At 38.1% G+C, this 24,627-nt stretch overlaps 1 protein-coding gene and 1 pseudogene across 1 annotated transcript; both read right to left on the bottom strand.

Moving 5' to 3' along the window:
* Positions 1 to 2,681: 2,681 nt before the first annotated feature.
* LOC132295110 (probable LRR receptor-like serine/threonine-protein kinase At3g47570) lies at positions 2,682 to 23,971 on the bottom strand (annotated as a pseudogene).
* LOC132296303 (LRR receptor-like serine/threonine-protein kinase GSO1) lies at positions 21,247 to 23,619 on the bottom strand. Its single transcript, XM_059794514.1, has 3 exons — positions 23,229 to 23,619; positions 22,924 to 23,107; positions 21,247 to 22,714 (listed from the first exon to the last, which is right to left on the bottom strand). Exons 1-3 carry the CDS (start codon positions 23,617 to 23,619, stop codon positions 21,247 to 21,249), a joined length of 2,043 nt encoding a protein of 680 aa, XP_059650497.1.
* Positions 23,972 to 24,627: the final 656 nt, after the last annotated feature.

Raw genomic sequence — 24,627 nt, 5'->3', positions numbered from 1 at the left:
GAAGCTTGAAGTTTGTTGTTCGATCGCCGGGATGGCAATTGCCTCCACATAGTGGAAAGGGGAAGATTTGTTGGGTTTATTTCCTTCTATATGGAGGAAAGCCCAAGTGATTTTTATTAAAGCCCAAAGCCCAGCTCTTTAGGGTGTATAACCCTAAGGAAGTCGGAATAAAAAGAGAGGAAGATCAGCCGTAGTTTTTACAAGAAAGAGAGAAGAAAAACGCAGGTTTTTCTATTCTGCCCAGATTTCATCAAACGTCCAATCTTGCTTTGTCCGTACTCCGATTGAGCTGAAATTTGGACGAGAGGTTCATGACTCAATGAGTTAAAATCTGAACGGTGGAGATCGGATTTTAAGCTCGAGAACAGTGATTCGTGCCCATAAATAGTAACCTGGTTTTGATATTTTTCTATCTAATTCTCTTTGTTTTTTGCCAAGATTGGTGATATCTTAATGAGATGTATTGTAGCCTCTAATTATGATTAGAGAAGACTTTGTGTATCCATTATTTGGCTGATAGTGGAGATTTCAACTGGACTAGGTCCCGTGGTTTTTGTTCCTCATACTGGGGAAATTTTTCACATAAAAAATTGCTTGTGTTTTATGGTTTGGTGTGATTGATTTTCTTTTCTATTATTTTCAGCACATATAAAATTAGAGATACACTATATTTGCTTGCATATAGGGAGAAGAGTTATTCCGCTAATTTGTTGATTGTTATCTCTCCCAACAATTGCATAATGTAGATATGTTGATTGTTAACAGCCTTCTGGTTAAAAGGAAGCACCACATCAAGTTCCAACCCTAGAGATTTGTATTCAAAATTGTGAATTCAAGCAATGATTGTTGAGATTTTTAAAAGATTTTAAAACTCAATTAAAATATTTCAATATCCCTTTATTATTTAATCTCATTATTTGAATTTTATATTGTAACTTACTTCATAAACGTTATAACGTATATAATTTATTAGGTCTTATTATAGCAAATAATGGTAATAATGAGTTTGTCGTTTTGGTTTCTTTGTGGAGGCTTATATATGGGATGCACACTCAAAGGGAAGATATACCCATCTGTATTACTTTTCCTGTGTTTTTCCTATTGGTATTTTCCATATATTTTATCTATATTTCAATATTTTGGGTAACTTGACATTGGAGACTTGGTCTTTTTGCCTTCCTGTGGTTGTGCACATAGAAGAGGCGCCACTGAGAGTTGATTGGGTTGTATCATGGAGTTGACTAGCATCGTCCGCACCTGCACGTAGGGGAGGGCTATCAACTTTAGGTCAACGTGTTTATCACATGCCTCTTTATATCATGCCAGCCTTTCTTTAACCTTATTTTTATATTTTATTTGTTTTATTTCTTGTCTTTTATATGTAACAATTATACTTAAATGGTGTGTCCATATATATATAATTATTTGCATGCAATTAATATCATACAAAACTACCATATTATCATTGATTTAATTCCTGCAAAACTTACATTAATTGTCAATTATATTTATATAATATTTTAGTGTAATTCATTTATAATATTTTAGTGCATAAAATTATACTTCCATAACAATGATTTCCTTTGCTTGTCTGAACCAATACGCAATAAACCTGTTGTTGTGTGTAATCCAATCACGGGTGAGTATATAAACCTTCCAATAGTATGATGATTGTCACGCCTCGAATTCTAATGATCCGATGCATGAGTGGGTACTATCATACTCGACTCGAAACCAAACCAAAAAATGCGGAAGCTAAAAACCAAACTAGCCTATATGACTAATGTGATCATGAATGGTGAGTCAGTGAAGCCAAAATGATCTCACTTACTTTCCAAGAACACACAGAGAAGAACGGTGAGTGAAAACAAGCTAAGTCAAGGACCACCTAGCCTACCTTGGTCACATGGGCTCATGTCAGATCAACGCAAGGAAAGAGAGAAAGAGGACTCCAAATAAGTCAAACAAAGCTCACTTAAATCATTTTAAACATGTAAAATCATTTGGGAATGGTTGAACTCAATTTGAAAATATTGCCCGGAAGTACCCCCAATAACCTCGGTTGGCGCATAAAAATTATAAGATGAAAACATATTTAAAAAGGGGTAATCTCTCCACTTAAAATAAGTTTGAAATCTTCATAATAAGCTTAAAACATTTCCCAAAAACCACCCCAAATGGAAGTTCCCAAAAAGTTCTCTAAACAGTGCACAAAAGAAAGGCGAAATAGAAAACAAATCATGAACAAGTCTCATTAAAATGGTCATAACTCACTCCATAGTTGAAATCTTTGAGTGAGATTGGTACCATTAGAAAGCTGACTTCGGGATGCACAAAACGACCACAAATTTAATCATATTTGGATAAAAAATGACTGAGATATGGCCGTATGAATTTAGAAAGTCAATGCAGCTTGAAAGCAGTGAGGGAGTCAGCTAATTCCGAGAAAAATCCTACTGTGCTACAGTAAAATGCCTAAAAATAACCATATAAGTCGGCTCCCGACTTGAGAAAGCTGAAAATGGTTTCTCAAATGACCTCCAATGCCAAAAACTCATTTTACTTCAATTCCAACATGTCCAAATGATAAAAAATAACGGGTCTAGCTAAATCATGAACTCTACAACACGAAAAAAACATCCGTGATCAAAATGTGTGTACAAGACATATATTCTCAAGTGTGCAATAAAAAGGGAAAACACATACATTGAAATAAGAGTGGCCTTGTGGCCTCAATACATGCCATGTCCAAATATCAAATATTTATACAAGTACTAAGATATTGCATATCCCAAATACATATATCCAAGTCGTATAACAATCCAAACATGTTTTACACATAACATGACATAACATCCAAAAGTCTCAAAAATGTCATAAAAGCTCCACACGAAAATAAGGATGAAGAGGATCCCAGTGATGATGACTTTACCTGAAAAATGTAAATCAATGGGTGAGAGTAATTTAAATTACTTCGTAGGGAATGCATTATGAAAATAAACTAGGTTTCTTTGGCCTCTAAAACATATCATATGCTATATAAGCACCGAACATACTTCCTAACGTCTAGTCCGAGAGTAGTCTTACGGAAAACAACATAGAACTGGCCTTGAACCAAAGACGGAATAATTTCATTTCAAATAAGCATTTATGAAAGAAATGAAAGAGAACCAAATACACAACAAATTACAACCATAGATAAATGTCAACTTGAAAATAAGATCCCAAATCACATAATGGGATAACTAGAAAAAATCTGGGACACCACAAAACATATTCCCCACAAGTCATTTAACACAGATAAACATAGAAAAAGAAAAAAGAAAACGGAAAAAGAAAACCGGTTTATACAATATTCCTAGCTCCACCGGTGATTCATGCCTTCTAACATTGGACAAGCCTGATTTGTTTAAGGGCTGACCAAGGCTATTAAAAAATATAGTTTGTCTAAATGACCCAAAATCTTAAAAGAAAGAAAAGGAGGCGTACATGTGGCCGAAGAGATAAAGAATTCTGGATAATTTGCCACCATTGGATTACTACAATAGTTATACAATACCATTCTGTTGTATGCTATAAGAAAAATGCCCAATGAAATAAAAACTTCAGATCATTAGCCATTATAATTAGCAATTGTGAGAAATTGATACCCAAAACAAAATGAAGCTCTTCAAAACCAGTACTATAGTTAGGTGAATTTCCACATTAGTTCAAGCCTTGAAGGCGTAGTTATGTGAATTTCCATAATTCTTTTTCTAGGAAAAGGGTTTGGTAACAAATTCACCTAAACATCCATTGATGCATGTGCTGGTGTTAAAACCTGTCAGCATGACCTGTATTTTCTAATGTATTTATGTAAATTCTCCTAAATTGATTTGGTAATTAATTGTTATAATTAGGATAGTTGACCGATATATTGTAATTTATTTCTTCTTGTTAGATTATTAGGATTAGGGTTTTCATCTTTTATACCCGTCGGCTCACCTACCTCTATTTCTATGTATAGATTTGCTTGAGCAACACTCACTCACCTACCTTCCACCCTCACTTATATGAACCCCATCTGTGGTTGTATATGTTAATTCAGTACAGTAATACAATACATTGTATTCTTTCATTCTCTCTATTTTTAACATGGTATCAGAGCAACTCTAAGAAATTTTTTTCTTCTTCTTCGTATTTCGTGTTTCGAATATCATTTTTTGAATTTTATTCCTGTTGTTAGTCTAAATGGCGATTATTTTAGGCGCAACTACCGTACCAACCTCGACTCCGGCACGCAGTTCATAGTCCACCAAGACAATTCTGCATTTCCAACTGGAATTATAATGGATGAGACTTACTCATTATGGTTTTGTTGACACCCATTTTGGCAAATCTTGTGTTGATGGCGTGGCAGCCAATTTGGGTATAATGTGACACGTGAGCAAGGTAATATTTGACGCAGATTAAAATTGGCTGAAGCTACATGCAAAGGTGGAAGAGGTAGAAGCATTTGAATTGACAAGATAGATAGGGATTATAGTGCTAATAGTTATCTTTTAACTGGTTTCAATTAGATGATAATGGTTATCTCTAGGATGGTTTAATTTAAATTTATAGTTAGTTGTGCTATAGAGTTGTGATGTAAGTGAAATGCTTATGTATAGGAATTAGTTTGCGGTATTATTCTGTAAATAATTGTAGACGCATAAGTTGTAAAATGTCCAGCACCCTTAGAATCTTTATGTTAATGTTATTTTTGCTTTCTCAAGCTCTCCCTTTCTAATTATAGTTTCCTTATATAGCAACGTCTATCTCTTTCTCTCAATCTCTTTCTATATCTATTTCTTCTCCCCTTTCTATTCTCACAATTGTTACTATTAATTCACTTTGTTAAAGTCCTTTTAACTAAGAGAATTTGAACTTACAAAGGAGTTTACATTCTCTTTATCCTATAATCACCTGAAAGTCAATTTCTTAAAGAGACTACAGTTGACAACACACATACAAACCACATTGCTGGTTCTGGCACGCCCAAATACATCAATTTCTGAATCGGCTTTAGCTAGCTGATTTTAGGGTCAACATACTTGGCACGCTCGGTGGGATCCCACTAGGTGAGTGATTTATAGTAATTATGCCTCCCAGGCTAAAAAATTCAAAGACTGTCACCACAACAGAGGATGACGTCGAAGAGGAGAATTAGCAGATTAGCTCAGGTGGATCTAATGTGGCAGAATCATCCATTCCATCCGATACTCCTTTAGCTCGGATATTGGAATCCTTTATCCAGAAATTGGATGGCTAGCAAGCTCAAATCGATGAGATGAGGTCCCAAGTGGGAGAACTAAATCAGATGATATTTTCTCAGATAGGAGAGGTGAGCCAAAAAATGGAGACAATGATGGCTCAAATGTCGGCTACCCAGAGCCATCATGACCAAGCTAAAACCTCCAACACCTATGAGTCCATTTTTCAACGTGTTTCTTTACCGTTGATAAATATATCTCAAGGGCCATAAACTATAATGACATGAATTGTCCCGCTAAATACAACATTTAGTATGCCTATCGCAATTCACCGATTATAATAGAACCACCGGTGATCACTACAATTCCGATATATTAGCCACCAGTGAATCGCCAGCAAAATCAGAATTTACAATGCCCACTAGTACTGCCATTCCCCCCTCAAAGAGAACAACAAGAGTTGGGGGATAATCAGAACCGAGGTAGAAACAATCCACAGACTCCATTAGTACCACCAACGGTTGCCGGGGGGGCATGTGATTGTAAACCCATAAAGGGAGTGGATTGATCGGTATGCTCTACTTCAGCCTAATGAGCCTCCAGTTCTTAATGTAGGAATCGATAGGGCTTCAAATTGTAGCCCTAATCCAAGCCGAGGTAGCTTAAGGGCATAGCCATCCTCAGCTTGTGTACAGGAAACCTTATCCTGACTAAGTGGATGCTCATAAGTTCCCCCGAAATTATCGTTATCCTAATTTTTCCATGTACAGTGGTGAGGAAATTTTTTCCACAATGTAGCATATTGTAAGGTTTACAGCACAATGTGGGGAAGCAAACTTAATCCTTGGTTAAAAATGAGGTTATTTTCTAATTTTCTTGCTGGCGTGGCATTTGAATGGTATAGTAATCTGCTGGCTAACTCCATTCATACATGGGATGAAATTGAAGAGGCTTTTCATGCCCAATTTTACTGAATAGAGGCAAAGGTGACATTAGCAAATATATCCAGGCTATCCCAGTTGGCGAGTGAATCGGTTCAAACTTTTGTGGCCAGGTTCCGGAAGGCTAAGCTTAAATACCGAGTAAGTTTACCTGAACAAGAATATATCAAGTTGGCATTGAATGGGTTAGACGTAGAGTACCAAAAAAAGTTTGATGGGGTTGGATTTCAAGATCTATTTGATTTAGTATACAGAGCTACTCGTTATGAGGAAATACTCAAAGGGGAGAAGGAAAAAAAGAATTCCTCCAAGGATACTTACTACAAAGACCCTAATTATTAAGTGTTTTTGGTTGAAGTTGATGATGAACTGGAAGTTGATGTTGCCAAGATTAATATCAAGAAGCCTTACATCTATGAAGCATTGATAAAACCTAAGCCAACTACAGTGGTCAATGCAACTTCAGCATCGGCAGTAAGGAAAGGGGTAACTGATACAGGGAAAGGTTATTCTTTTGACTCAGCAAAAACAGAGCAAATTTTTGACCACCTGATGGCTGATAAGATGATCAATTTGCCTAAGGGGCACAAGATCGCATTGGCAGGAGATATGAAAGGTAAAAAGTATTATAAGTATTATAACTCATGGAACCATGCTATTAATGATTGTATTGTACTACGAGGTGTTTTGCAGAAAGTTATTGATGAGGGTACATTAAAATTCCCAGAGAAAACCACTAAAAGTAATAAAGGTGGATACCAATCCATTTCCTACAATTACGTTGACTAATATGATAACTCTAGCCAAGCGAGAGAATCAGCAGGAGAGCAAGAAGGTTTCAGATGAGTCTTTCTCATTAAATATGACACCAGAAAAAAAGACAGATCTACAGAGACAGTTAAGGGAGGCTCAATTGGCACTGATAGACAATGATTGTTGCTTAAATTGTAAGGGGCAAAAGAAAACTAAAGATAAGTAAACGATAAGCCAGCCAAAAAAGAATTGAATCCTTAAGCGACTTACATTCCCAAATAAGTCCAGTGAAGATCTTCGCTAGGGTAATACCAGCCGAAGACACTTAAAGATAGATAATCAGGATCAGTAAGGACATATATCTAACCAATTCCATTCACGAGATCGTCAGCCTAGTTTTAAATGACGTGTGCCAGTCTAATATGAAGTTTGGGTGCAAAAGGGAGAAAATTCACATAGAGTACGGGCAATACGACTGAGGACAGATATGGCCGAGGATAGATGGATTCGAATCAATCATCCAAAATCCCTAAGGTTTAACAACATTCAAATGGAGCCCTACTGAATCTTAGAAGCGTAGAGAACAGAGGAGAAGGGTCGAGGAAAAAAGAAAAGGTGAAAAGGTAAGCTAGGAAAAGTTTGCTGAGCAGGTTCATGCTTCGGAGAAAAATCAACCTACTAAGGTAGAAGAATACCAATCGAAATGGCCCAAAGGCAAGAATGAGTTTAAAATACAATTTGGTAGTTTCCCAAATAAAATGTCTTGTAATATGGCATTTATGTTACGAGCAATATTCCAGGCTCCATCGGTGTTAACTACTGATACTAAGGAAAAGGAAGAAGCGAAGGAAGTCGATAGTATAGATGGGGATAAATCAGTTGATTCAGAAGTTATCAATTCTTTCTTTAGAATTGGCAGGAAAGGTAGTTTTTGAGAAACCTCCATTGGCAATGACTCAACAGTTGAGGCCTTTATATGTAAAATTATGGGTAGAAAGGCAACCTGTCAACCAAGTCTTGGTAGACAGCAGCTCATTTCTGAATGTAATCCCAGTCAGTACACTGAAGAAACTTGGCAAGAGTATGAAAGATGTTATTCGTACCGATATAGCAATTTGTGGATTTAATGGAGGCTCAACCAGCACTAAAGGAATCCTTCTTTTAGAAGTCGAGATTGGAGAAAGAACATCCTTTACGGCATTCTTTATTGTTGAATCCAAGGCCTCGTATAACTTATTACTAGGCCATGACTAGATTCATCCGAATATGTGCATCCCATATTCATTACACCGGGTGCTGATTTTTTGGGATGGAAACAAAGTTAAAATAGTAATTACCGATGATAAGCCTTTTGTGGCAAAATTTTATTCGGCAAACCTTATTTTGTATGATAAAGAATGTGTTCTTATTCAATTTGAAGGAATAGATGCCGATGGAAAACCTAAATCTGCAACTATGAGAAGAAGGCTTGCTGATACAAACATAGGCAAATTGCATAAGGAAAATTCTAGGCTGAAGGTAAAATTCCCTCGGCTATTCAAATCTGAAAAAGATCTTATTAATGGAAGCCAAACTTAAAAAAGAAGTAGCTCGGTAACAGGCCTTTAAGGCCGCTTGCATTAGATTGAAGTCGTATATAGCCAAAAAAATGGCTAGCTAAGGAAGCGAAAATAGATCTAGAATTTTCGGGTAGTTTTGTCGAAGTTGGAGAAGTCAATATGGAAAGTTGGATGCAATTCAATTAGAAGATTTAGAATTAGCACCAAGTAAATTGAATGACCTTAAAGCAAAAACTTAGAACCCATTATTGGAGGTTAATCTAGGTACTGATATAGAACCTACGCCAACCTACATTAGTGCATTATTAGAGCCAGAATTTCAAGCCTAGTTGATCGATATGCTGAAGGAATACAGAGACTATTTTGCCTGGAATTACGAAGAAATACTAGGATTATCCTGGGATCTAGTAGAACATCGGCCACCTATTAAAGTAGGATTTAGACCATATAAATAGCCGCCTCGCCAGATGTCTCAAGAAGTGGTGGATAAAGTTAAGGTAGAGATTGAACGATTGTTAGGTGCTGGTTTTATTCGAACTATAAGGTATGTCCAGTAGTTATCAAATGTAGTTCCTGTTATTAAGAAGAATGGAAAGTTATGCATATGTGTTGTTTTTTAAAATTTAAACACGGCTACTCCAAAGGATGAATATCCTATGTCGATAGCTGATCAACTAATTGATGTGGCTGCCAAACAGGAGATTGTGTCTTTTAAGGATGGACACTCTGGCTACAATCAGATTTATATTGCTGAGGAAGATATCTAAAAAAAAAAACTTTCAGATGTCCAAGATCGATTGGGACTTTCGAATGGGTAGTAATGGCTTTTGGTTTGAAAAATGTTGGTGCTATATATTAGCGAGCCATGAATTCTATTTTTCATTATATGCTTGGCAAATTCATGGAGGTATATATTGATGATGTGGTTATGAAATCTTTTGTAAAGACACAACATATGATACATCTTAAGGCATCTTTTGAGAGAATAAGGAGTCACAAGTTAAAAATGAATCCTATCAAGTGTGCTTTTAGTGTATCAGTATGAAACTTTTTGGGGTTTTGGTACACCAGACGGGCATCGAGATTGATAAGAATAAAGCCAAGGCTATTGTTGATGCTAGGGCGCCGAGAAGCAACAAACAATTGTAAAGGTTACTTGGTCAAGTGAGCTATCTCAGGTGGTTTATTACCAATGCAGCCGGTAAATTACATGTGTTCTCTCCTTTACTCAAGTTGAAGCCCGAAGAAGAATTCAAATGGGGAGAAATCCACTAGAAAACATTTGAAAAAAATAAAAGAATACTTGTCGACTCCTTAATTATGCCACAGAGGAAAAAGTGGCTGATGAAGTTGTATTTATTGGCTGCTGAAGAATCTATCAGAAGTATGTTGGCATAAGAAAAAGAAACAGGGAGTGAACAAGTAATAAATTATCTCAGCTAAGTCCTAACCATAGTCGAGCGTAGATATATGCCGATTGAAAAATTATGCTTGGCTTTGTACTTTGCAGTAATGAAATTGAGAGTATATATGTTGCCTATTTTGGTTTATATTGTTTGTCAAACAAATCTTATAAAATATATGCTATTGAGGCCATTGATCACAGGTCGAATCGGCAAGTGGGCATTGCATTGATGGAATTTAACTTTGCCTATGTTCCGCAGAAAGCAATTAAGGGAAGAGCACTAGAAAATTTTCTTACTGATCACCCATTGTCGAAAATTGAGCCACAAGTTTTTTATGAGCTTGACTCGGCAGCTATATTTATAACCACTTGGACTTTAATGTTCGATGGGTCCAGTACCAGTGAAAGTTTGAGAGTTGGAATAGCCATAATATCACCAGTGGGAAACCAAATTTATTCTTCTTTCTTTTTAGATTTCAGGGTTTGGATAATCATGCCGAATATGAAATATTGATTATTGGCTTGAAAATTTTACTTCAGATGATAGTGAAAGATGTTCACATCGTGGGGGATTCAAGTCTAGCGATTAATCAGATCTTGGAAGATTTTGGATGCTTCAATTGGCAATTAAGGCCATTTCATTCATTGGCAACTCAATTGGTCAACCAATTCACAGTGTGACTTTAGAGCATCAACTAAGGGCCATAAATAAAATAGCTAATGACTTGATGCAAATAGATTCTAGAATTAGAGTTCCAAATGGAATGATGGAAAGGATAATGAAAATCACACGCCGATCTCTACCATCAGCTGAAGCAAGAAACCAAGTCATGGCAGAAATGCTAAGCCAAAAGGTTTGGGGAAGGAGCTCAAAATCAAACAATGGAGGCTAGGGTTTCAAGAAGCTTTAATGGTGGTAGAGAGAAAAAGTGAGGAAGAGAAAAGAGCTAGTGGAGAAAGTTATATTTCTCCACTAACTAAAGGCTTTGATAGCCAAACACACACACACCTCTACACTACCTCTCTCATACACATACACAAAACTTAATCCTAGGCCTACACTTGTCACCATCCTAAGCTTCCTCACAAGGCTTAATCTAAGCCCTACACTTGTTTACATCTTAAGTCAACAAATGCACTAATCCTAGGCCACCAAGTTGGTGAATCCACACCCTCCACATGTCATCATCCAAGGCTTCCAAGTGTTGCTACTACAAGATGACAAGTGGCCCAATGAGAGTGTGAAACTTGTTATACTTTTTAAAAATTATAAAAAGGTCCCTCCCTAAAATTTCTCACAAAATAAATTACAAAAAGGTCCTTAAGACAAAATATATCTAAAAAGATAATTACGCAAAACACCATACAAAGTGAAAATGTTTTTGAAGAAATTATGCATCCATACTACTACGGAAAAAGTAAACTAACATGCTTTTCTACAAAAGTAAAGCTATGTATTTCATAAAAACCAAATGGAATGAATGCACGTGAAGTCAGAAATCAAATCTGAGCACAAAACCGAACTCAAAACCCTATCTCGGGTCTCCAAAACCCTAAGGTTACGTGAAAAAGAAAAATACCGAAAAATGAAAGAAGAAAAATTACCAGGTCATTACAACCTCCTTTCCTTAAAAGGATTTCATCCACGAAATCAAATCGCACCTAAAAGTGCAAACAAACTGAGATACCGAGAGCGAACCTCCTGCTCGAGCTCCTAAGTAGCCTCCTTGACTCCATGATGTTTCCATAAAACCTTAACCAATGGAATGGTCTTGGTCCATAAGACCTGCTCTCGAGGGTCAATAATTTGGACCGGACCTTCCTCGTAGGTCACGTCATCATCAATAACAACATTTGTCCACCACAAAACATGTGATGGATCCGACTCGTACTTCCTCAACATAAAAACATGAAAGACGTCGTGAACCCTATTCGGGTCTGGCGGGAATGCCAAATGATAAACAACCTCACCGACGCACTCCAAAATCTCAAACGGTCCAATAAACTTAGGAGACAATTTGCCCGTCTGTCAAAATCTCAAAAGCCCCATGTATGGAGAAATCTTAAGAAAGACGTGGTCTCCTACCTCAAAAGATAAAGATTTCATCCTCCTATCGGCATAGCTTTTCTGTCTACTCTGAGCTGTGGCCAACCACTGCCGTATCAACTTAATCATCTCTATAATCTCAATGACTATATCAGGACCCAAGGCGACTGCATCACCTACCTCGGTCCAATAAACTAGAGATCTGTAAGGTCTACCATACAACGCCTCAAAAGGTGCCATACCAATACTGGTTTGGTAACTGTTGTTGTAGGCAAACTCAACCAAAGGCAAGTAGTCATCCCAACTACCCCCAAAATCCAAAATGCAAGCCCGTAGCATATCCTTCAATATTTGAATGGTACGATCTGACTGACTATCAGTTTGAGGATGGAATGCCATGCTGAAATGAAGCCCCGTATCAAGAGCCTCCTGAAAAGCCTTGCCAAAAGTGAGATATGAACCGATGATCCCAATCTGAAACAATGGATAAAAGAACCCCGTGAAGCCTAAGAATCTACCTCACATACAGTCTACTCAGTCTCTCTGCACTATTTATCACTGCCATGGGCAAGAAGTATGTCGTCTTAGTTAATCTGTCAACTATGACCCAAACAAAATCATTCCCTGCCTGGAATCTCGGAAGTCCCGTCATAAAATCCATAGTGATATACTCCTATTTCGACTCATCTATTGGTAATGGTTGCAATAATCCTGCCAGTCTCTGATGCTCTGCATTCACTTACTGACAAGTAAGGCATTCAGCCACAAATTATGAAACATCTCGCTTTATACCCTTCTACCAAAACTATCGCCGTAAATTGTGATACATTTTCATACCACCTGGATGAACGACAAGTCGAGAATAAATGAAATCCCGAAGAACATCATCACGACAAGAAAAAGGAACAAACATCATCCCCCCGTACCTAAGACCACCGTCTGAATGCAAGGTCCAATTCTCTATATTCTCACCGCTTGAAATCCGAGTGTGGATGGACTTCATCTCCCCATCCTCCTGCTGCGCCTTAATAACTCTGCTAATAAGAGTTGGTTGAGCTATAAGGCTAAACAAAATAGCTAGTGAATCATCCTCACATAACTATAAACCAAGATCTACAAGCTCTTCTAGCATCTTTCATTTATAAATGAAAATACTAGCTAGAGTCCCCCATGGCTTCCTACTTAATGCATCGGCCACCACATTGGCCATACTCGGATGGTACTGCAACTTAAAGTCGTAGTCCTCTATGAACTTGACCCATCTGCGCAATCTCAAGTTCAAATCCTTCTGAGAGAAAAGATACTTGAGATTCTTATGATCAGAGAAAACCTCAAACTTCTCCCTATACAAATAGTGTCTCCACCCTTCAGAGGAAAAATAATTGCTTCCAACTCCAAATCATGTGTTGAATAGTTAAACTCGTGAGTCTTCAACTATCTAGACCCATAAGCTACCACCCGCTTTGTCTGCATCAGAACACAACCCAAACCTTTTCGCGAAGCATCACAAAAGATGACGTACCCAAAGCTACGTTCAGGTATGATTAAAACTGGAGCTGATGTCAACCTGATCTTCAACTCCTGAAAAGCCAACTCACTAGCCTCATTCTATATGAACTTGACTCCTTTGCGGGTAAGTCGAGTTATAGGTGCTGCTAGATGAAAGAAATCCCGAACAAGTCTCCGGTAATAGCCGACTAAGCCAAGGAAACTCTGAATCTTGAACACAGTCTTCAGATGCTCCCAATCCATCATAGACTCAATCTTCAACGAATTAACTGTAACACTACCCCTTGACACAACATGTCTAAGGAACTTCACCTCCGGTAGCCAAAATTCTTATTTTTTGAACTTGGCGTACAACTAGTTATGCCTAAGGATCTGCAAAACTGTCCTCAAATTATACTTATGCTCCTCCCTCGAAGTTGAGTACACCAGAATATCATTAACGAATACCTTAACAAACTAGTCGAGGTGGTCACTGAATACACGGTTCATTAAGTCCATGAAAGCTGCTAGAGCATTGGTTAAACCAAATGGCATCACCATCAACTCATAATGGCCATACCGTGTGTGAAAAGCGGTCTCAAATCAATCTTTAAGAAATAAGTAACCCCCTTTAACTGATCAAATAGGTCATCAATCCTAGGAAAAAGATACATGTTCTTGATCGTAGCATAATTTAACTTGTGATAATTGATGCAAAGTTTCAAAGACCCATCCTTATTCTTCACAAAAAGAACTGGTGCTCCCCTTGGTGAAGCACTATGATGAATAAAGCCCTTGGCTTTCAAATCATCCAGCTGACCTTTCAGCTCATCTGACTCTACTGGTGCCATGTTGGACGGTGCCATAGAAATGGGCGTTATACCGGGAATAACATCAATGGTAAAAATAACTTCCCGTATAGGAGGCAACTTCATCAACTCCTCTAGAAAAAGATCCAAAAACTCATCTACAACTGCCAGAAAAACACAACCCAAACTCTTGTCTTCCTCGACTAGCAGATTAGCCAAGTAATATTTGTGGCGACTCCAGTCACCAATGCTGAAAACCAATGCTAGGTGGGAGTCGTTCTGATCTCCCATAAAATGAAAACAATCTCCCTTAGAAGTGCAAATAGACACCCTACTACGGAAGTAATCGATCGTAGCACGGAAGAATGACAACCAATCCATCCTAAGAATGACGTCAAAGCCTGTCATGTCGAGAAGGACGAAATCGAACTCCAGAGTCTGACTAGCTGTCTCAATAGCACAACCCCGACAAACACAATCCAAAGACACTGACCCCCAACTGGCGTGACAACACAGGGAAAACTATCTCATAGTGTGACCTCCAGACCTAAAGAAAGTGCAAATGATGCAGAAATGAATAATTGAGATGCACCCGTGTCAACAAGAACTCTAGCCTAAGAGCTGAAAATTGGAAAGATACCTTGAATTATAGAAGTCCCTGCAGAGGTATCTGGCTGTGCAAGAGCATAGACTCATCCTTGAGCCCCTAACTACTGAGAACTGCCTTGCTGGCTCGACTGATGTCCGAAAGCAGTAAGCGTAGTGCCTCTAGCTGGATAAGTGCCAACTGAGGCAACTTGCTGCGGTGCCTGAGGAACTCTAAACCTTGACTGAACCACTGTAGACTGCACTGGTCCAGCCTGTGAACCTATGCCACTAGCTGCCCTGCCGTGTAACTGTAGACACTCTCTCTTGAAGTGACCAGGCTGCTTGCAATAGTTGCAAGCTTCGTGAACTCTCTTTGCGAAAGCTGAAGACTGACTGGCTTAAGGGCGACTACCCTGAGGTTGACGTTGCTGGTAGCGAGTCCTGATGTGCCCCGGCTACTGGCGGTGATGAAAAACCAAATTCTGGGCTGACCCTGCAGATACTAGAATTGTGGGTGCAGAATGAGCCTACTGTGATGGTCCCTAAGTGTGCGAACTGTCCCCGACCTTAGCGTTCTTCCACTGACCCCTAGTAGATAATAAAGCTTCTCTATGCGACTACTTATAAGAACCTTTGATCCTTAACTGATCCTTGTCCTCTGCCTCAACTAACATAGCCCTCTGTATGACCTTCCTGTAGGTCCACAAATCAAGCAATGAAACCCGTGACCTGATGTCAAGATGTAACCCATCTTGAAACTTTAGTGCCTTGTTCTTATCTGTCACTACCATGTCCTCTGCATATCAAGAGAGAGAAGTGAACCGTGTTTCATACTCAACGACACTTATCGTGCCCTAATAGACACCTGTAAACTAGATCCTTATCTCCCGTCTCATAGCCTTAGGAAAGAAGCGCTCAAAGAATAAATCCCTGAACTCGTTCCAAGTCATTTGCTCTATAATGTGGATATTGGTCATAGACCTCTACTAGATATCTGCATCCCCCATGAACATCGAAGCGGTCAAGGAAATCCTCAACCGGTGCATAGGTACCGCTATACTGTCTAGCTTGCGAACCATCAGGTCTAACCAACCCTCTAAAACTAGTGGATCTGAACTCCCTACAAATGAATCTATCTTCACCCACTATAGCCACATGTCATTGATTACGAGAGTCAATGCTGGTGCCAGTACAAGAATCTATATCCATGCTACCTATCACTGTATCAACTCCTGAAGGGACTCAACAATGCTTTGATTGATCCCCTGAGCCATCTGTTCCTCAAATATGGGTACTCGTGGTGGATTAGTATCCACACCACGAGGTTGAACCCTGGGCCTCCCTGGACCCCTAGTGAGCCCGGTATCTGTAACCTGCTCCTTATTAACACGTACTCGAGGTAGATTGGCATCCACACCCTAAGCATGAGCCCTAACCCTCCTAAGAAGATCTCTGATAAGCTCTATATCATCCACCCGCTCATCTCCAGCGTGATGAGAAGACTTTCCACGTGTCAAAACCATAATGCTATGTGCACAAAAAATGAGGTCAACAACAACACAAGTCGCTATGACCGAATACAACTCACACCATAAATGCACGAAACATAGAGCATGTCAATGTATGCAACATGCGGTCATGCTAAGACAGTTAAAGAAAGCTTCTAAACATATTGCCACATAAGCACGTGAACATGTGATCATATTAAATATGTTAACAAGAAGCATGTAATCATGTAGAGCATGTCAACAAAAGCATAATATGCACCCAACAACTCGTCGTCTTAAGGTATTAAAACCTAGGAGCTTTGATACCACCTTTGACGGCCCAAGTTTTACAAACACGGTGCGTCTATGATGACCTAAAAGTTGACCCAGAAACGGATCCAAAATACAGAAGCAAAAGAGAAAAACAAGGTTTCTAGAGATGTACGTCATCCCTAAGATGCCAAAGTGACTTCCCATAAAGCTACAGAACTCAAATGAACCAAATACAAAAGCGAAGTTTATAAAACTTGGGCTGTCACACTGAGACTGGAGTGTTAGCCTGCAAACCCGTAGAGACACATATAGAGATGATTCACAAGCTTAGAGAGTCTATGGATTAGGTCCCAACTAACAAGGGACGTTGTCAAAGGTTAGTTAGGAGACTAATCTATTTGTCACACACAAGGTCGGACATAGCCTATGCAGTAAGTGTGTTGAGCCAGTTTATGCATGCACTGAGTGAAGAACATATGAATGTAGTGTATCGAATCTTAAAGTATTTGAAGAGTGCACTAAGAAGAGAAATACTATTCTTTAAGAATGGGGTCCATGGAATTGAAGGATTACAGATTCTGATTGGGCAGGGAGTCAGACTGATAAGTGGTCCACATCGGGTTACTTTACTTTTGTGGAAGATAATCTTGTCACTTGGAGAAGCAATAAGCAGAGGGTGGTTTCTAGATCAAGTGCGGAAGCTAAATTATGAGGTATGGCTCATGGTGCGTGCGAATTGCTATGGGTCAAACATGTATTATAAGATTTGGTGATTAATTATGAGAAATCGATGAATCTACATTGTGATAATAAGGTAGCCATTGAAATTGCACATAATTCGGTTCAACATGATCATACAAAACATGTTGAAGTTAATCGTCATTTTATTAAAGAGAATCTTGATCAAAAAGTTATGCAATTTTCGTTTGTTCGGTCCGAATATCAGTTGGCTGACATACTCACGAAGGCAGTTTCAGGAAGGGCATTCCATGGTGCAATTAGCAAGTTGGGTATGATATATATCTATACTCCAACTTGAGGGGGAGTGTCAGAATGAGCTGTATTTCCTAATATATTTATATAAATTCTCCAAAATTGATTTGGTAATTAATTATTATAATTAGGATAGTTGACCGATATATTGTAATTTGTTTCTTCTTCTTAGATTATTAGGGTTAGGGTTTTCACCTTGTATAGTCATCAGCTAACCTACCCTTTATTTTCATGTATAGATTTGCTTCGGTAACACTTACTCACCTACCTCCCATCCACACTTATATAAACCCTATTCGTGGTTGTATATTTTAATTCAATACAGTAATACAATACATTATATTTTCTCCTTTTCTCTATTTTTAACAAAACCATTAATTGAGCACAGTGCCATAGCATTGGTTGCATGCGTACAGAACAGACATATGCCAATTCCATCTTAGAAATTGCAATGCTATCAATCAATAACTATGAAGTTAGGTCGTGCTAGAAATCTTAAACAGAATCATACTACCGGGTATGGGTCTCTACCCCCCACCCACCCCAAAAAAAAAACACAAATAAATCAACAAATAAATAGATCTATCTTAAACATAGCAAAATATTCTTCCATAACATAGTATTAAATCTTTTTAAATTAAATTGTTGGAACGTGTTTCAAAATCATATATACATATTAACTATGAGTTGTAACTCATGACTTTTGATTTGTTTGGTTAAATACATTACTATTTATTTCTGCATAAGTGACTTGTAACACTCTACTTTTGGGCTTCCATCATTATGTCCATCATTTATGCACTTACTAAATATGGAGCCTATAAATAGGCTTGAGGTGACCTCATACGGAGTGTACTAGTCACAGGTTACGAAGTGGACAACTATATTGGGATGGATGGAGTATTTATTTCCGCATAAGTGACTTGTAACACTATACTTTTGGGCTTCCATCATTATGTCCATCATTTATGCACTTACTAAATATGAAGCCTATAAATAGGCTTGAGGTGACCTCATACGGAGTGTACCAGACTTGAGAGTAAGTCTAACACAGTGAGAAAGGGAGAATTCCTGATATTCCGATGAATGTCGGATGAGGTTTCCAGTGACCAAGTCCGGATTCCAGTGAAACTCCGATGAGGTTTCCGACAACCATGCCCAGATTCCGATGAAGGTCTAATGAAGGTCCAATGAAGATTCTAGTGAGGAACCGATGAAGTTTCCAGTGAGGTACCAATGAGACTTCGGCATAAAACCCGAATTCTGGTTAACGTTCCAACCTTCCCGTTTGGATTCTGGCAACCATTCTGATGATTGGAATTGAAATTTTGGCCAACTTTTTGGTAACAAAATTATGGAATTATAGAAATTCCAGGTTGGTAAATTTTTCAAATTTTACACTCGATATATACATACATATATTGATATACTTGTTCAGAATATAATTTTCATAAATTATATGTTATTTTGGATGAATGATTGGATGGAGAGGAATACATGGGTTTGTGTCACTCTATTGACATATAAATCATTGAATCTGGCCTAACTAAATCCCGGAGATAGTGCTGCCATTTGATATTCTGATTGCACCTAAGCAAGAACAGAGGTAGGGTATTACAGGAACAGGGTGCCCTTGGATTTTTTCCTTCTCTTATTATATATATCTTTTTCCTACCTATGTCTCCTTCTATATATATACTCCATAAACAATAATTTATATGTATGCACATTATTACCTAAATAGGCATTTAGTATACAATGTGCCCACCTGAAATAATTTTCTGGCTCCGTCATGCACCTAAGAGAGGCTTCAACTAAGCAATTATGCGCCTTTAAGCCTTGATTTAAAAATTTTTGTAACTTCATTATTATGGTTATTTCATAATATTATTATTCATCATAAACTTATACTGATATGATTGTCTCCTTTTAATATGGGATATATAGTCATTTATGTGATCTAGTTCCAACAAAAATTGCTAGAAGGAGAAAGCAGAGATACTTACAGAACAATAGATGCAATACCCATTATATTCTCTTGAAACGAGTTTTTGATCTTCTTGAGACGGACTAGGACCTCTGTCATGACAATCCTCTCCTTAGGTGAGTCTGTTGTGCATTGTAGAGCTAATTCCATGATTGACAAAAAACAATTTTTTACAGCAATAGGATTTCCTCTTTCTTCTCTCAGTAAGTTAGCATCCACAACCTCCATCACCGCACTAGGGAATGAATCGTTTACCCAATGCTTCAAACTTTGGTTACCAAAAAGCAGATCGTCCGTGGGGCTCTTTCTTGTAAATGTTTCCATCAATAGAATCCCAAAACTGTAAACATCCACTTTAGTAGACACTATTCCAGCTGAACCATACTCTGCAACAATAACATTCATAATACTTCAAAATAGTAAATTTATTAAAAGTAGTAAAAATAAATACTTCAAAATAGAACCAAGTCCTGATAATTAGAAGGGGGTAAGACAATAATTAACTTTATTAGAGCAATTGATTCTAAATTTCAACTCATTGAATTACTTGTGTAGTTATTACAATCCTTTTGGTCTTTCAAAAAAAGTAATAAGAGTACCACAAGGTAATGCACCTTTTAGTAACAGAGTATCACCATGTGTGTGTGTGTACAACTTTCTTCCACATCTGAGGAAAATTGATAGTATGTTTCGAAGTTTCACAGAAGGATTTTTTATTTCATAATTTACAACAAATTAGTATATATTCAAATCAAATGAAAGAAATCTGGAATGAAAAGGATTTATACTGCCTAACAAACTAGTAGAAATAAATATTGATCTCAATGACTGTTCTCTAAATCATTTTATTGATACAATTGTAGTAGGAATTTTACCTGGTGCCATGTACCCAATGGTGCCCAAGGTCTTCGTTTGTGTTATTAACTTGTTTTCTTTCAATAGCTTTGCTATGCCGAAGTCACCTACATGTGCAACCATGTCTTGATCTAATAGGATGTTGCTTGGCTTCAAGTCACAGTGCACCAAGGGATTGAATTGCCGTGATGGAGATATTCAAATGCAGATGCAACATCTATCACAATGCTTAATCTTTGGACAATATTCAGAAAGTAGTTGTGGGAGTAGAGCCACTTCTCAAGGTTTCCGTTAGGCATATATTCTAGCACCAAGGCTCTGAAATCAGTATTAGAGCAACTGCTGATTATCTCGACAAGATTCCGATGATGAATGTTGCGCAAAGCTTCACACTCTACTTCGAAACTTTTGAATGCACTTTGTATCTCTAAATTGAAGACTTTTATAGCAGCAACCATCCCGTCAACGAATATTCCTTTGTATACCATACCATATCTTCCTCTCCCAATCAAATTGTCTTCACGAAAGTTGCTTGTTGCACGAAGAATCTCTTGGTAGGAAATTCTTCTGTGTGTTATAGCAAGTTCTTGATCAACTTGTAAGGGAAGTTGCCTTTTTTTGTTGCGGGATCTCAACAACCGAAGTAGGAGAGCTGCTGCAATCACCACTGATGCAATTGATGGTACAGCATATTTTAGAAACCTCTTGTCCTTCTCTGATTTATGTGCTTTACATGCTCTGACATGGAAACGAGGTGCACCACATAGTGCATCATTATGCATAAAAGATTCAGCTTTGAAGTTTGAAAAAGGTCCTCCATTGGGGATTTCTCAGCTTAGTCTATTCAAAGAAACATTCAAATATTTAAGATACGAAAGTTTCTCCAACGACTTGGGGATCACACCGGAAAGATTATTCTGAGATAGATTCAATGACTTCAAAGATATCAAATCAGAAAATAAAAGGGGTATATGTCCTTGTAATCTGTTTTGGGATAGATCCAAGGATTCCAAGTACTGAAGTTGCCCAATGGTGGTTGGAATTTCCCCGATGAACTTATTTTTTGATAGATGAAGTTCTCTAACATGCTTCAAATTGCCAACTTCTGGAGGTAGAGCACCAACCAGACCATTAGAGGACAGGTCCAACACATTGATATCCTCAAGGCTCCACAAAGTTCTTGGTATTTTTGAAGTCAATGCGTTGGAGTCCAAGTAGAGGAGTCGCAACGAAGTTAATTTTCCTAAACACCTTGGTATTGGCCCAGAAAGTTGATTTATACTCAAAATCAACTCACCTAAGTTTGTCAAATTACAGAAATTGAAGGGTATTAGCCCCTGTATTCGATTCCCAGATATGTTCAGACGTTGGATCTTTCTTAATTGCCCCAGTGTTTTTGGAATTGGTCCTGTCAAATCATTATCTCCCAGATACAATTCCAACAAGTTGCTCAAGTTACCTATTTCACTCGGAATCATGCCTTTAATGCTGCGACCACTTGCACTAAACCATTCAAGATAAATAGATAGATTCCCTAAGGATTTTGGAAGAATTCCATCAAGTGGATTAGGTCCTATCAAAAGTGCAGTCAAATTCCTGCAATTTGTTAGTGAAGTAAGAAAACTTAGTTCAGGGGTAGATGGATCATTTGTCAACTGGTTATCTGCAAGGGAGATTTTTTCAAGGAGGTGTAAATTGCCGAGATTATTAGGTACATTGCCGTTGAAAAAGTTATCGGATAGATCGAGTTTAGTAAGTTTGGAGGCATTTGAGAGTGATTCTGGAATTACTCCACCAAATTTGTTGCCGCCAAGAAGAAGTCTGTCAAGATTAGGAAGGCAAAGGCCTATATTTGATGGAAGGTTGCCTGAAAGATCATTATCTGTCAGGGAAATGAGTTGTAACGTCGATATGTTAAAGATGGACTCTCGTAGTTCACCTATGAGTTTGTTTGAGCTGAGCTGTAGTATCTTTAACATTGACATATTACCAATTGAACGTGGAAGCATACCGGTGAATTGATTCCACCCCAGATTGAGTAATTCAAGTCCTTCACAATGTGACAAGATAGGACTGATCTCGCCACTGAGTTGGTTGTGACCAAGGTTAATGTATTCAATCCTTGGAAGTATATGGCACAGATCCTTCGGGAGACTACCAAGGATTTCATTGTATGAGAGATCAAACTTCACTAATGAAGAGATGTTGAAGAATGCCGGAGATAATTCACCTGAGAAAGAAGTTGTGACAGTAAAATTAAGAGATTCAAAATTTGAATGATATGTGTTACCGCAAATGCTGCCAAAATTCAGAACACAATAAAAAAAATAAAAAGAAAATGACAGAAAAACAAACCATGCACCGCACAAAATAAAAAGATTTACATGTTTAAGGCGAATTGCCTAGAAGATGTGGAAAGATAGGTGATTACAAATTCTCAAGCCCTCAACCCATTGTCTCTCACTCTAAAATAATTTTCAGTGCTCTCTCGTGCCCATACCACAAACCAAACACCCTTATTACCAATTGAACGTGGAAGCATACCGGTGAATTGATTCAACCGCAGGGGAATGAATTCAATCCTTGGAAGTTTATCACACAGATCCTTCGGGAGACTACCAAAGATTTTATTGGATGAGAGATCAAACTTCACTAATGAAGAGATGTTGAAGAATGCCGGAGATAATTCACCTGAGAAAGAAGTTGTGGCACTAAAATTAAGAGATTGAAAATTTGAATGATATGTGTTACCGCAAATGCTGCGAAACCCAGAACACAATTAAAAAAAATGACAGAAAAATAAACCATGCACCATTCAAGTTGTTGCAACTAAGATCAAGCTCTTCAAGTTTTGTAAGATTTCCAATGGCTACTGGTATACTTCCACTGAAATTATTTCCCCACAAATATAATTGTCGGAGCTCCCCACAAAGTGATAGACTGGAGGGAATTTCATCACTGAGGTAATTGCTGTAAGCAAAAAAGCTTTCGAGTACTGGAAGATGAGTGCACATGTCCACTGGAAGAGTACCTGATAGCTTATTGTATGATAGACTGTTCCATTGCAGTGATGAAATGTTGAAGAAGGCATAAGGAATGGAACCTGATATGCTGTTGTTTCGGATACCCACTGTATGGAGATCAGAAAGGTTGCCAATTTCTTGGGGAATTGATCCTGTGAAACTATTGTAAGACAGATACATGTCTTGAATCTTTGTTAGCAACCCAAAACTTGTTGGAATGTATCCACTAAGCTCATTGAACTGCGATCTAATGACTTCAGTCGATGCACAAGACCCAACTCGTGAGGCAGATGGCCATGAAAGTTGTTACTGCTGATGTTGATGGAAATAAGGAATGAAAGGTTGCCAATTTCTTTGGGAATGGTACCTCTAAAACCCATGTTAGGAAGATTCAAGGCGGTCACTCTTTGGTGCCTACGGCCGCAAGAGACGCCAACCCAGTTGCAGGAGGAGGTTCCTTCTGACCAATTTTTTGCTAAGATGTTAGTGGGATCAAGAGTGATATGAGCATTGAAGGCTAGAAGAGCAGTCTCATCAGGGCCAGCCAAGCCCTCAGCCAGAACACTACCCACATTAACAGCATCACATTCTTCTTTCCCATCCTGACGCAGAGACTCGGGAAAATGTGGCTTAGGGGGAATGGAAGGAACATAAAAATACTCGGTAGAGAGTTTGTGGTTCACAGTATTTGTTGCAGATGTGGGCTCCACTCATTTGATGAACAATTTGAAACAATTGCTTGCTTATATTCCAAGCTTTATTTTACATGTGGATGGAGATTATATGGGTGTGCTAAATATTATTCAGGTGAGGATGGTGCATTAAGTTCGATAGACGGAAAGAAACGCGCACGAGGTGGAGTATCCAAGGTGATCCAATAGCCAAAATTAATCAAGGATAATTCTACAAGAATTTTAGAAGAACTTTTAGCAAGGCAAATTGGTTCTGGGGTATCTTATTAAAGAGAGGCAACTTCTGTATTCAATTTTGGAAACAACCTGGGCAGGAAGTTCTGGACCAACTACAGTGTTTCAGTCCTTCAGTTATTTACTTTTAACTCGGATAATCACACTCGAAATAAGTAAAAATAGGACTGCAAGTCAACAATTTAAGAGTAAAGTCACAACATTAATATGGTGGTAATGGTGTTTACCTACCGATTGTCTATTCATTTTTTGATTTGATTCT

Source organism: Cornus florida, unplaced genomic scaffold (genome assembly GCF_030987335.1).
Source record: "Cornus florida cultivar Cherokee Brave unplaced genomic scaffold, ASM3098733v1 CherokeeBrave_3.0.0_Hap2_Chr02, whole genome shotgun sequence".
NCBI classification, from domain to species: Eukaryota; Viridiplantae; Streptophyta; class Magnoliopsida; order Cornales; family Cornaceae; genus Cornus; species Cornus florida.
This window is presented reverse-complemented; position numbering and strand designations above follow the sequence as displayed.